The sequence below is a fragment of the Penicillium robsamsonii genome, assembly GCF_028829455.1.
Source record: "Penicillium robsamsonii strain IBT 29466 chromosome Unknown utg000002l_segment0_segment0, whole genome shotgun sequence".
Classification (NCBI taxonomy): Eukaryota; Fungi; Ascomycota; class Eurotiomycetes; order Eurotiales; family Aspergillaceae; genus Penicillium; species Penicillium robsamsonii.
Genome location: NW_026643220.1, coordinates 2,324,161 through 2,336,373, shown reverse-complemented (window position 1 = coordinate 2,336,373; position 12,213 = coordinate 2,324,161). Strand labels below are relative to the sequence as shown.

General features: G+C 48.9%; 5 protein-coding genes across 5 annotated transcripts; 4 read left to right on the top strand and 1 right to left on the bottom strand.

Moving 5' to 3' along the window:
- Window positions 1-2,022: 2,022 nt before the first annotated feature.
- N7447_004126 (Mpv17/PMP22 family protein) lies at window positions 2,023-3,094 on the top strand (the record flags this gene model as incomplete). The annotated part of the gene is made up of 6 exons (XM_057228401.1): window positions 2,023-2,088; window positions 2,173-2,263; window positions 2,323-2,348; window positions 2,414-2,750; window positions 2,804-2,970; window positions 3,023-3,094. 6 exons carry the CDS (start codon window positions 2,023-2,025, stop codon window positions 3,092-3,094), a joined length of 759 nt encoding a protein of 252 aa, XP_057087742.1.
- A 718-nt stretch (window positions 3,095-3,812) lies between these two features.
- On the top strand, window positions 3,813-5,174 carry pgkA (phosphoglycerate kinase pgkA; the record flags this gene model as incomplete). Its single annotated transcript, XM_057228400.1, has 3 exons — window positions 3,813-3,878; window positions 3,928-4,348; window positions 4,408-5,174. 3 exons carry the CDS (start codon window positions 3,813-3,815, stop codon window positions 5,172-5,174), a joined length of 1,254 nt encoding a protein of 417 aa, XP_057087741.1.
- A 699-nt stretch (window positions 5,175-5,873) lies between these two features.
- Window positions 5,874-6,372, bottom strand: N7447_004124 (proteasome regulatory particle lid subunit SEM1; the record flags this gene model as incomplete). Its single annotated transcript, XM_057228399.1, has 2 exons — window positions 5,874-5,907; window positions 6,083-6,372. The coding sequence occupies 2 exons, from the start codon at window positions 6,370-6,372 to the stop codon at window positions 5,874-5,876; spliced, it is 324 nt and encodes a 107-aa protein (XP_057087740.1).
- A 599-nt stretch (window positions 6,373-6,971) lies between these two features.
- On the top strand, window positions 6,972-9,407 carry N7447_004123 (TTC39/IML2 family protein; the record flags this gene model as incomplete). Its single annotated transcript, XM_057228398.1, has 6 exons — window positions 6,972-7,047; window positions 7,124-7,141; window positions 7,202-7,278; window positions 7,355-7,421; window positions 7,472-8,514; window positions 8,565-9,407. 6 exons carry the CDS (start codon window positions 6,972-6,974, stop codon window positions 9,405-9,407), a joined length of 2,124 nt encoding a protein of 707 aa, XP_057087739.1.
- Window positions 9,408-10,200: 793 nt separating this feature from the next.
- N7447_004122 (MFS transporter) lies at window positions 10,201-12,000 on the top strand (the record flags this gene model as incomplete). The annotated part of the gene is made up of 4 exons (XM_057228397.1): window positions 10,201-10,540; window positions 10,603-10,624; window positions 10,680-11,103; window positions 11,155-12,000. 4 exons carry the CDS (start codon window positions 10,201-10,203, stop codon window positions 11,998-12,000), a joined length of 1,632 nt encoding a protein of 543 aa, XP_057087738.1.
- Window positions 12,001-12,213: the final 213 nt, after the last annotated feature.

Sequence of the window (12,213 nt, the reverse complement as noted above, 5' to 3'; positions counted from 1 at the left end):
ATTGTAAGAGTCTTGAAAGGGTTGATCAGAGACTTATTCACAATTTGTTCGTCTGCAGGATATGGTCCATTCTGCATCCGCTGCAGCTGTCAGGACGTTGACAGGCCGGTAGACCCATAAATCATCCTGGGCGCTGAGCTCTGAGCTTGCCCGGAGCTAACACCTGCCGCATCTACCTCAAAACTGAGAGCTAGCATCCTGCATGGAGAGACGATCGTAGAAATTGTGGCCCAGCTGACTGATGGCACGTGTCTGTTGTAACATCGAGCCCCTCGAGCTGAGCATCCATTACCAATTTGAATCTGGTCATCCCATGATCTGATATAGAGTGTGTCGATACGAAACTTGAACACATCTATTTCTGTCAGGCTATGTAGGCACCTGTGTATGACAAGCCAGTGAAGGAATGATAATCCCGACTTCCAGCACAAATTGGACATTTAACGCTCCATAATCCGGAGATGAAGGTCGGCTCATTGCTTCTAAAAGGGTGGTTTTGCTATGTGTCGTGGCACCGGTCGGTGATGCAGAGGGTTGAGGCAAGAAAATAGAAATGAGAAGATGAGAACAACATGAGAGAAACGTAATATATAAGTTGACAAGATGAAGCCTTTCATGCCACGCGCATTCAGTAGCCGACAACTGTTACAATCCAATGGGTTTGTCGGCTTCCCAAATGCGTCCATTTTCCCCCACATATTCCAAGCTCCGATGGCCTATTTGTGTTTTTAATCCTCTAAGAAATCTTTTGTAATCCCTGAATGGCTTCTATACAGGTACAAAGCACCTATTTAAATATCAGTAGGTATACTGGTCCTTTTTTCACCATAATGACTTACTAATCTATGTTCGGTCGTGTTATATATATCATGTTGAAATAGTACAGGTTGGAACTATACCGCATGTGACACCTAGAATAGGATTATTGTAAATATATTGATACTAACCAGGTACCAGAAGTAAATTAAAAAGCTGCTTAATCCATTCATACATGTGATAGAGGGCCCATATCTATGGACTTCCCTTCCACCTTTGTAGATAACCCCAGTTTGTTGAATTTGTATGGAAACAGAGAGAATGACCACAACATCGGATTCCGTTGATTGAAAGTAACTAAATATAGCCTGAGCTAAAACGAGATGTTTGTCTATGATTAACACCGTGCACTTTGTATGTAGAGAAAGGCGTAAGTGATATCAAACTACATCGGTAGCGGTGATCTTTTCATCCTCTGTGGGTTTGTATAATTACCGTAAGGAGTCTGCGGGTGGCTGTAGGGCTGCTAGCTTTACCAACCCGAGCTAAATAAATTATTGATGGTACATAAGTGACATACTCTAACCAACACCCTACATTGTAGGGTGTTGGTTCTATCAATATATGTATCGGTAGTTCAAGAGTTAAGTTTTTACACTGGGTAAAGTTGTTCGCAGACAGTGAGACCGTGATGTATCTCATCGTCTAGCTTAGATATGTATACTATTGCCTTATATGTTTGAATGTATATAAGAGCGATCACAATGATCCACACTCGGAAGGTGGAAACCGATAATGCCAAGACTGGCCCCCGGGGCCCCAGGGGGCAGTGTTGACCAAGGAAAGTATTCATAACGGTTCAAATCGGTAGAAATATGACTGAAATGTAGTGCTTATAGAATAATTTATATTCACCAAGTCAATATATTAATATAGATTGTAGTGGATATAGCAAGATATCCGTGGATATATAGTTCAACGAATGTGATTGGTGGGGAGGTGATGACAGGGTAATCGATTCAACGTCGTAGCTGGCCAGGTGACTTTGTTAGTCACAAAGGCGGAGACCACTGGAGGGAATTTGGAGAGGCTTCTTGCCTTGATACCATCTTATCTACGATTTTCTCTTAGGGGCTGGGCTTAATATACAGCTCATATTTATCTGTGGAGTCGGTACTTTCCACCTTGATCTTTGCGTCATACTGGCGCACTAGCTCCTTCCCAGAAATCCTGCTTATCACTCTGCTCCCGTCGTCATCTTTCAACATGATCTGCTCTGCGAAGCGGAAAGCCCTGGATGGACTAAATAAGAGATACATTTACGGTCGCCTGGTATGTTAGCTCCCCCTTGCTGACACTGGCATTCTGTTTCCTCCCAATTCGTTCACAGCGCCTAACCCTGTTGTCATCTTCTAGCCTTTATTGCACACCATCATTTTCCTCGTCGAGATGGCAGTAGCAGCTCGCCTTGCGGCGAAATTCAATACCTACTATGCTGAAAGGCCAGGTAAACCTCTTGCCGCCGGTTGCGTGAGATTCACAGACTGACATCACTGCTATAAATAGTGCTCACGACGATGGTCACCAACGCCGTAAGCTTATCGCGACATTGATCACCCAAAGTATGACCGGACAGCTGACAAAATGGATGGTATAGGTGCTGGGTGGTGTTGCGGATACTGTTGCGCAGCTGATTACGGCCTTCCGGACCCGCCGACCTCAAGCGAACGGCGACGAATTCCTTTCGATAGAGATCCCCGACTTTGACAAGCACAAGGTCCCTGCTGCAGGGGAACTGGGATATGTTCGGGCTACGTCGCCGTCTTTCGATTTTGAGCGTCTGACGAGATTTATGTCTTATGGCTTCCTCATGGCGCCGTTGCAGTTTCAGTGGTTCGGATTCTTGTCCAGAGCGTTCCCGCTCACCAAGATGAACCCGACGGCTCCTGTTTTCAAGCGTGTCGCGTTTGACCAGTTGATTTTTGCGCCATTTGGTATGATTTGCCTATAGCTACTGATGTTCTTGGACTGGGGCTGATTTATCTAGGTCTGGCGTGCTTCTTCACCTATATGACGATCGCCGAGGGTGGTGGCAGAAGGGCACTGACAAACAAGTTCCGTGATGTCTACTTGCCGACCTTGAAGGCCAACTTTGTGCTCTGGCCGGCCGTGCAGGTCCTCAACTTCCGTGTCATTCCCATTCAGTTCCAGATTGTGAGTTTCTCAGGTTCTCTTGTTGAGATAGGACACTGACTTCCTAACCTAGCCATTCGTCTCAACCGTTGGTATTGCATGGACCGCATACCTTTCTCTAACCAACGCCGCCGAGGAGGCCTAATAGAACACTATTGAAGCGAACATGATGTAACGATTCGGGCTATAAATTGCACTCTTTTCTTCCAAATTGTTCGGGCGTACCGGTTGATCGGTCTGGCTTTCATGTAAATGGTAATGGTAGTCACCCACGGACAGGGTTTGCATTTCAAAAGGCCGGTTTTTGCGCATTTAGGAAGACCAACTTGAGGTTTTGCTGTTGACTATGTTTGAGATTTGACTTGGATGCTTCAGGAAAATTCCGCTTTTCCGCTTTTCAACCCTCCTTGGAGCTTCACATGATTTAGTTGGATTCGGAACACATCCAAGCATGTAGCGGCTATGAACATTTCCATCCGTAAAGGCCATCTCCCCAGAATTTCCCGATTCCGAGGCTAAAGAGGACCTTTATGGCCCGGCCTTCCCCGTATCAACGGGAGCTCTGACATCAGTCCCGCGTCAGCCCGATTAGCTCTCCGGGGGTAGTTTGGTACGGGTAATTGAAGTACCGATTTTCTAGAGATACTTAGAAAACAATGATTGCATTATAATTTAAGGAAGTACCTTAGTCGGACAAATACATCATCAGTAAGTACCCCGTTGCTACGGATGCGACCTCTTCACCGGCCTGCCCCACCAGAACTAACCCCTCCACTCTTTACTGATCACGACTCACCGTGGCCTGATTAGTTCTTTCTCCTTCTTTTCCTCTTCTTTTCTTTTATCATTACAATTAGCCAACAATGTCTCTCTCCAACAAGCTCCCCGTTACTGATGTCGACCTCAAGGGCAAGCGTGTCTTGATCCGGGTAAGCTCCCAATTGAGCTTCACTCGCAACCCCTAACTGACTGGAACAGGTTGACTTCAATGTCCCTCTCGATGAGAACAAGAACGTTACCAACCCCCAGCGTATCGTCGGTGCCTTGCCCACCATCAAGTATGCCATCGACAACGGTGCCAAGGCCGTTGTGCTCATGTCCCACCTGGGCCGCCCCGACGGCAAGGTCAACCCCAAGTACAGCTTGAAGCCCGTTGTTCCCGTACTTGAGAAGCTTCTCGGCAAGAGCGTTACCTTCACCGAGGACTGCGTTGGCCCCAAGACCGAGGAGATCGTGAACAACGCATCCGATGGTCAGGTCATTCTTCTTGAGAACCTCCGTTTCCACGCTGAGGAGGAGGGCAGCTCCAAGGATGCTGAGGGCAAGAAGGTCAAGGCCGACAAGGCCGATGTCGATGCCTTCCGCAAGGGTCTCACTGCCCTCGGTGACGTTTACGTCAGTACGTAACACCACGATTATATCCCGATGTCCTATCGTTCTTTACTAACATCAATTCAGACGACGCTTTCGGTACCGCACACCGCGCTCACAGCTCCATGGTCGGTGTGGACCTCCCCCAGAAGGCCGCCGGTTTCCTCGTGAAGAAGGAGCTGGAGTACTTCGCCAAGGCTCTTGAGAGCCCTGCCCGTCCCTTCCTCGCCATTCTTGGCGGCGCCAAGGTCTCCGACAAGATCCAGCTGATCGACAACCTCCTGCCTAAGGTTGACAGCCTCATCATCACCGGTGGAATGGCCTTCACCTTTAAGAAGACTCTTGAGAACGTCAAGATCGGTAACTCTCTCTTCGACGAGGCCGGCAGCAAGATTGTCGGCGACATCGTCGAGAAGGCCAAGAAGTACAACGTTGAGATCGTTCTCCCCGTTGACTACGTCACCGCCGATAAGTTCTCCGCCGATGCTACCGTTGGTTCCGCTACCGACGCCACCGGTATCCCCGACGGCTTCATGGGTCTCGATGTTGGCCCCGAGAGTGTCAAGTCCTACGAGAAGACCATCAGTGAGGCCAAGACCATCCTCTGGAACGGTCCCCCTGGTGTATTCGAGCTCAAGCCCTTCGCTAAGGCCACCGAGGCTACCCTCGATGCCGCTGTCAAGGCTGCCCAGTCCGGCTCTATCGTCATCATTGGCGGTGGTGATACCGCTACCGTGGCCGCCAAGTACAAGGTCGAGGACAAGATCTCCCACGTCTCCACCGGTGGCGGTGCCTCGCTCGAGCTTCTCGAGGGCAAGGAGCTCCCCGGTGTTGCTGCTCTGTCCAGTAAGTAAATGATGAAAAATAGATGGCGAGGGAAGAGTCTACATATTGGCTCTCCTTTCGTCCCGCATGTTTATGAAACTGTAATGTACACAGCCAATGAATTTCCTTAATTACAATTTTTATAAAAAAAATACCTCCATTGTGCTCTTAGATTGGATAACTAAGTGTTGTATTCAGGTACGAAACCCAAGCTTTAGCCACGCCATCGAAAGATCTCCCGTGGTCAATTCTCATGTACATAGACGAGAGGGAATCCCTACGATGAATAAATAGGACAGCAATGCCACAGTGCCATGTATATGGATTGAATTGTGCCATCCCATTCACAACTCCACCCCGCGTCTCCAACTGATACTCACATTCATCCTACAAAATACTAATTCTAGGCTTGCGCAGAATCCGAAGCTTTGATATTGAAATATCAAAGAGAACATCATGATAGTAATCCCGAAAGCAAGATCAGCGCTCCGAGTAATGAATCGTAAAAAAAAAGTTCAAAAGGCACCATGTCTCATTTCCTCCCCGACAAGCTCCCGACAAATGCATGTGGCAATTATTGTTCTGAATCCTCCCATTGGTTCCAAAGACAGGGGGGGGGGGGTATAGTGTGCGAGATGAAATGGCCAGCCAACTCGATAATGAACCCATCCCGAAACCTGACGCGGGGGTTATCTCTTTTTGGTGCGCTTGTCCAGGTTCGTCTAGCTTTAAGCCGATGCTTCGACTTTCTTCAATTCTTCCCTGGATGAGGTGATGGATGTTAGTGCGGTGAAGGAGGGGAAGCTGACAGCTTTGGAGAAGTGGGGTTGGGGTTGGGGTTCGAGCGTGGTGGTGTAGATGTGGAGACGAAAGAGAATTTGTGGGAAATGATTATAATGTAAAGGGTGTAAGGAAATGTAGGGAAAGGTGAACTCACTGGAGTTGCTTTGAGAAGTCCTCCGCCGCATCATCGTCATCCCAGCTCTCTTCCCACAGGTGCTCGCTACCGCCATTTGCTGTCGAGCCAGAAGTCTGCTCGGCTTCTTCTTGAGGCCAGTCTGAGTGTTGTAGAGTTAGCTTCGTTGCACGACGGAAGCACTTGGGTGTTTGGCCGATACCTTCAACGGGGAAATCCTCGAACTCGTCGTCTTCCTCTAGGACTTGGGGCTTGGCTTGTGGTGGGGGCTGCTCTGTGGCATCGGTATTCTGGGTAGTTGGGTTTGACATTGTGAAAGATGTGATTGATCGGGAGGATCAAAGGTAGATGGGAGAAGTGGACGTGGATGTGGCAGCTTGGAAGTCGGAGGTCGGAGGTTTTACTTAGTAAGACCGGCGATAAGGCGATAACGATGATGTAGTTGGGAGACAATCTTGGAAAACAGTGCAGCGTTGAGATTTAAATGAAAAAAATATATAAAATGAATAGTGAGATTGAAGAAGACAATAGAAGAGAGTGATATATCATAAAATAATTCATAATAATCTAGTAGATGTCGAATTGACTACAAAAGATGAGGTTGCGGAGCTACCGGCGAAAAGAATCCCATGAGCCTCAGCCTAGACGCATTGTTATATTACTTCCCTTCCCCTCCTCCGTCATCTTTTCCTCCCCTCTCCACTTCTTTGTGTTTCCATTTTTCCCTTTGTTCTCTCATATGATGTTCTCGTCCATCGAGTTGCCGCTATCGCACCGTTGACATTCTTCCCGATCCGGTGCTCTCTCTTTTCGGCTTGCTCGGATCGCCCTGACCCTGACTTGAGATAATCGTGGATTGTGTTCCTATTGAAATTGTACTCTACATACTCAAAAGTCAGCGATTTTCGCCATGTTGCGAGTCGGGTCCTGGTTGTACGGCAAGAAGCCGGGCCAGTTTGTGGACTCGGGGGTTGAGTTGAAAGACTGTGAGTTGTGCGATATACATTAGGAGAGCCCATAGTGGTCGTTTGATTGCATGCTGACCGCGGTATCCTGAGCCAGTGCATGATGCGCTGACAGGTATGTCCTATGGGAAATTGTCCGGCCTTTTAGGCACCGACTAATGTAATGCCAAACTAGCGGCAACGCTGATTCTCAATGATGATGTTGATGGCGCGGAGGCTGGTCTGTCCGGGGGAACTTCGTCTTTTCACAATGTGGGTGATCATCGCTGTCACTATGAGCTATGACGTAGCACAGATGAGGAAAGAAGCTGACTTTCGATGGAAATAGTTGGGCAAAGGCGTGGTCGCATTCGTCCGGGCGACATTAGGCTTCGAGCAGGAGATTATGCGACAAGGTCTATCTTTTTTTTATGTTCTAAATCCACTGTTTCTGACAATCCCGCAGCATCCGAGCGCCTGTATGAAGCAGAAACCAGTGCGGCCAACGACCAAAGCCGGTCCCAGCAAAACGCCCAAGCACCCAATGCCTTTCACTCCGATATTTATGCTCCCGGTACCGAATACGCATTGTGCCAAGCAATCGCCCAATTGATGAGCGCGGTTGTTGGGGTACTGAATGAAAGCTTGACAGAAAGCATCAAGGCATTCTATCGGCTGAGAAAGGCGTATATCGCACTAGACGCTATCATGAAGATGGAAGAGAAGTTTATGGAACAGAGGGATATACACAAAGTTCTCCTGCCTACTGCGAGCGATCTCACACGCTTGAGCGTTGCATGCTCAGACACGAAGTCGGAATCGGCCAGTCTTTCCTCGAAAAAAGGCGCAAAAGACCAAATCGACCTCAATTCGTCAATGAATGGATTGGCAATCTCCCCGGGAGCGACATCTCCAGGTGCCTCAACGGGCACTTCCACACCTGCAAGGCATATCCACCACGACCCCGACTCGGACATCTTCAAAAACGAAATCGATGTTTTTGTGCACTCTGGCGCCAACTTCTGCTTTGGTATTCTGCTTCTGCTGATCTCTATGGTTCCACCAGCATTCAGCAAGCTTCTTTCCATCATTGGCTTCCACGGTGACAAGCAACGAGGACTGAGAATGCTCTGGCAAGCCAGCAAGTTCCACAACCTTATTGGTGCCATGGCTGCTTTGGCACTGCTAGGATATTACAATGGCTTTGTTCGGTACTGTGATATTATGCCCGACCCAACTCCCGGCGAGACCGACGTCGAGGGATACCCGCAGGAGAGGCTGGCTGCGTTGCTGGTGGAAATGCGGTCTCGGTTCCCTAACAGTCGACTCTGGATGCTTGAAGAATCGCGGATGTTGGGCGCTAATAAGAACCTGGACAGCGCCCTGGCAATGTTGTCCACGGATAACAAGAGCCCGCTCAAGCAGGTCGAGGGATTGTGCGTGTTCGAAAAGAGCTTGAACGCACTGTTCCTGCACAGATATGATGTCTGCTCTGAAGCATTCCTAGAAGTAAGACTTTCTTTTCCGAGATTTTTGAACTATCAAGCTAACCTTTTCAGTGCGTGGAACTTAACTCATGGTCTCGTTCGCTGTATTACTACATCGCTGGATCATGCCATGTTGCCCTGTACCGACAATCACTCCACGATCCAAAGCTTGCAGAGGAACATGCCAAAAAGGCCACCGTGTACATGCGGAAGGCACCCGAATTCGCCGGGAAAAAGCGATTCATGGCCCGACAACTGCCATTTGACATCTTTGTGACTCGCAGGCTTGCCAAATTGGAGGCGCGCGCCAAAGAATGGAACGTTCCATTTGTGGATGCGATTGGGGTCGATCCCATTGAAGAAATGATCTTCTTCTGGAACGGACACAGTCGCATGACCGACAAGCAGCTGGAAGAGTCCCTGGCCCGGCTGGAATGGTGCGAAAGCGAAAAGAACAAAACATGGTCTCGCGAAGGGACCGAAGAGAAGGCGATCCTGGAGCTTCTCCGGGCTGCTGTTTTGCGATCCCTGTGCAGGCACGATGAGGCGAAAAAGATCCTGCAGACCCGCGTCCTGTGCCACGACAAAGCTCTGTTCAAGGCTCACCTGAAGGATGACTGGGTCCACCCAGTCGCCAATTTCGAGATGGCCGCCAACTTCTGGATGGAGCGTCCCACATATCAAACTCTGCATGGGATTACTCTTTCCCCCAAGGCGTTGGACGAAGCCGAAGCGTCCGTGGCATCTGGGGTGCCGAGCACAGTGGCCGAGAGAAAACAGGTAGCTGAGTGCAAGAAATACCTTGATTATGCTGCCCGCTGGGAGACTTACGAGCTCGACGCTCGTATTGGACTCAAGGTTACTGCGGCACTCGAAGCAGTCCACAAATGGGAGAGCATGCATCCGACAGTCTAATGGCAATTATTGTTTCGGTTTGAATCATTGGGCACGTCCCTGTTAATAACTGCCCTGGATGCCTTGTGTAGCATATACACATGGAGTATAAGTAGATGTTAGGGTTAGATGTTTAACGAAGTTTTTTTATGTCTCTTTTTACATCTGTTTCTTTCCATCTTCACATCGGTTGATGTCATGTGATACACGAGGATTGGGGTCGCTAGATACCACAAACCTCAACCTCAACCGTCACCCCTCATTTTACCTACAATTAAGTTCCCCCGATCGACAAGGCACGAAACATCAATGCTTTGATATGAATATTGGCCCCATCAGACCTAGATCGACACGTGGCGGTCGGTACTTCGGCGCCATCGCCACCAAGGCCGAGCTCCCATATCCTACAAAGTACAGCTCTGGACCGGAATGATATGCCTTGGTGGTTCAATGGTGATACCGAGAGCTATCCCCAAAGAACTCATTGGGCACCGAGATCGGCAATGTGCCAGATTCTACAACAAGCTGTCGGATAACACGGCTTCTGTCATCGGAGGTCCGAAAGCTTGAAGAAAACGAATAAAACGAATTCATATCCCAGATCTCTCGGCCTTACAGTTCCTAGCATATGCCCGTTCCAGAATTTTCGTCATATCCACCTCTTATCTCCGAGATTTATTTTTTCCATTTCTAGACTTTCCGTAACTTGTTCTACTTCATATACCCCGTACCTCGTTTCGCATATTATTCCATTTGCCACCCTTCCCAGTTTCAACACTGGACCTGCAACAATTCAATCAATGACTACCCGATAATGGGCGAACGGATAGAACATGATTACCGCACCAGCATATCTAGCGATGATATCGAGCCGCATCGCAACGCCGACGGGACGGATGGAATCGCATTAGAAAAGCAAAGCACTGCGGCGTCGGGGTATTCGGCCTTTCAACAGCGCACGCAGTCAATAGTTTCGCGCGTTCGGAGTCGAGACCCCGGCCAGACGGCGCAATTCAATCATCCATTAACCAATACCAAGACAAGTCCCGATGTCATTGTCGATTTTGAAGGGGCGGATGATCCTTATAGACCGTTGAACTGGAGTTTCAGGAAGAAGGCTATCACGACTGTGTTGTATGGATTAACTACTATGGGTATGTCGGGAACGGGGAAAGATCGGGAAAAGAATTATGGAGACGCTAATCGTTATCAATAGGTTCGACATGGGCGAGTTCCATGTAAGTCCATTTTGGATTCACAGTTTATAGAGTATTAAACTAACTACGATGTTAGCTACTCGACTGGTCAGGCAGAGATTAGCGAGGAGTTCGGTGTCTCGAATGAGGTTGCTACACTTGGCACCTCATTGCTTTTGTTCGGCATGGGATTGGGCCCATTGATCTGGGCACCTCTGTCTGAGCTCTATGGACGCAAAGCGGCAGTTTTACCGGCATACTTTCTCGCGGCTATCTTTTCGTTCGCGACTGCCACCGCGAAAGACGTGCAAACTATCATGATCAGTCGATTCTTTACGGGCTTTTTTGGCTCGGCCCCTGTTACCAACACCGGCGGAGTCTTGAGTGATATCTGGACCGCCGAGGAGCGCGGAGCTGCCATTGTTGGCTATGCTATGGCCGTGGTGGGCGGGCCTGTCATTGGGCCTATCGCGGGGGGTGCCATCATCCAGAGCAATTTAGGATGGCGCTGGACTGAATACGTGAGTATCTCAAGCTCTGAGGCTGAAACCATGCTAATCAATATCTACTAGATCACTGGTATCATGATGATGTTCTTCCTAACCATGGACCTCCTCTTCATCGACGAGAGCTTCCCACCAGCTCTACTAGTCTACAAAGCGCGCAGACTCCGCTTCGAAAGCGGCAACTGGGCACTCCATGCCCGTCACGAAGAGTGGGACGTGACACTCAAAGAAATAGGGAATAAGTACCTCATCCGTCCCTTCCAACTCCTCGCAACCCCAATATGTTTCCTCGTCGCCCTCTATGCATCATTCGTCTATGGTATCCTCTACCTTAGTCTAGCAGCCTTCCCAATCGTCTTCCAGGAAATCCGCGGCTGGAACCAAGTCATCGGCGCACTACCATTCCTCGCATACCTAGTCGGCATTCTAACGGGCGCAACCGTCAACCTTGCCAACCAGAGGTTCTACATAAAGCGATACAAAGCAAACAACAACCGCCCTGTCCCCGAAGCTCGGCTCCCGCCCATGATGATTGGCTCTGTGCTGTTCGCTGCTGGCATGTTCGTCTTTGGTTGGACAAGTCCAAATCATATACATTGGATCTGTCCGAATATCGGTGCGGTCATGATGGGCTTCGGATTTTTCACGATCTTCCAGGCAGCTCTCAATTACCTCATTGATACGTTCCAGAAATACTCTGCGAGCGCGATCGCTGCGAACACTTTCTTGCGCTCTATGTTCGCCGGGGGGTTTCCGCTCTTCACAACCGCCATGTTCCACAATATGGGCGTTCCTTGGGCTGCTAGCGTGTTGGGCTTCATTTCCGTTGCTCTCATCCCAATCCCATATCTGTTCTACAGGTATGGGAAGCGGATCCGAGCGCGCGGGACGTGGTCGCGAGACTCTGTTTAATATTATGCTAGATAATTATTCTCCGTCGTTTTATTGTACATGGTCCCTAATAGCTGGTCTGGATTTTGATTGTGGCAGGCCTATCCCTTGCATTGATAATACCTCCGAGTTTCAGCCACGTCAAATTGACTTACATTTTTTTTAACTACATTTCTATTACATCAGGACGTGGTCTGATGGTTCAACTTTACTACTATTCTATGAGGAGAATAT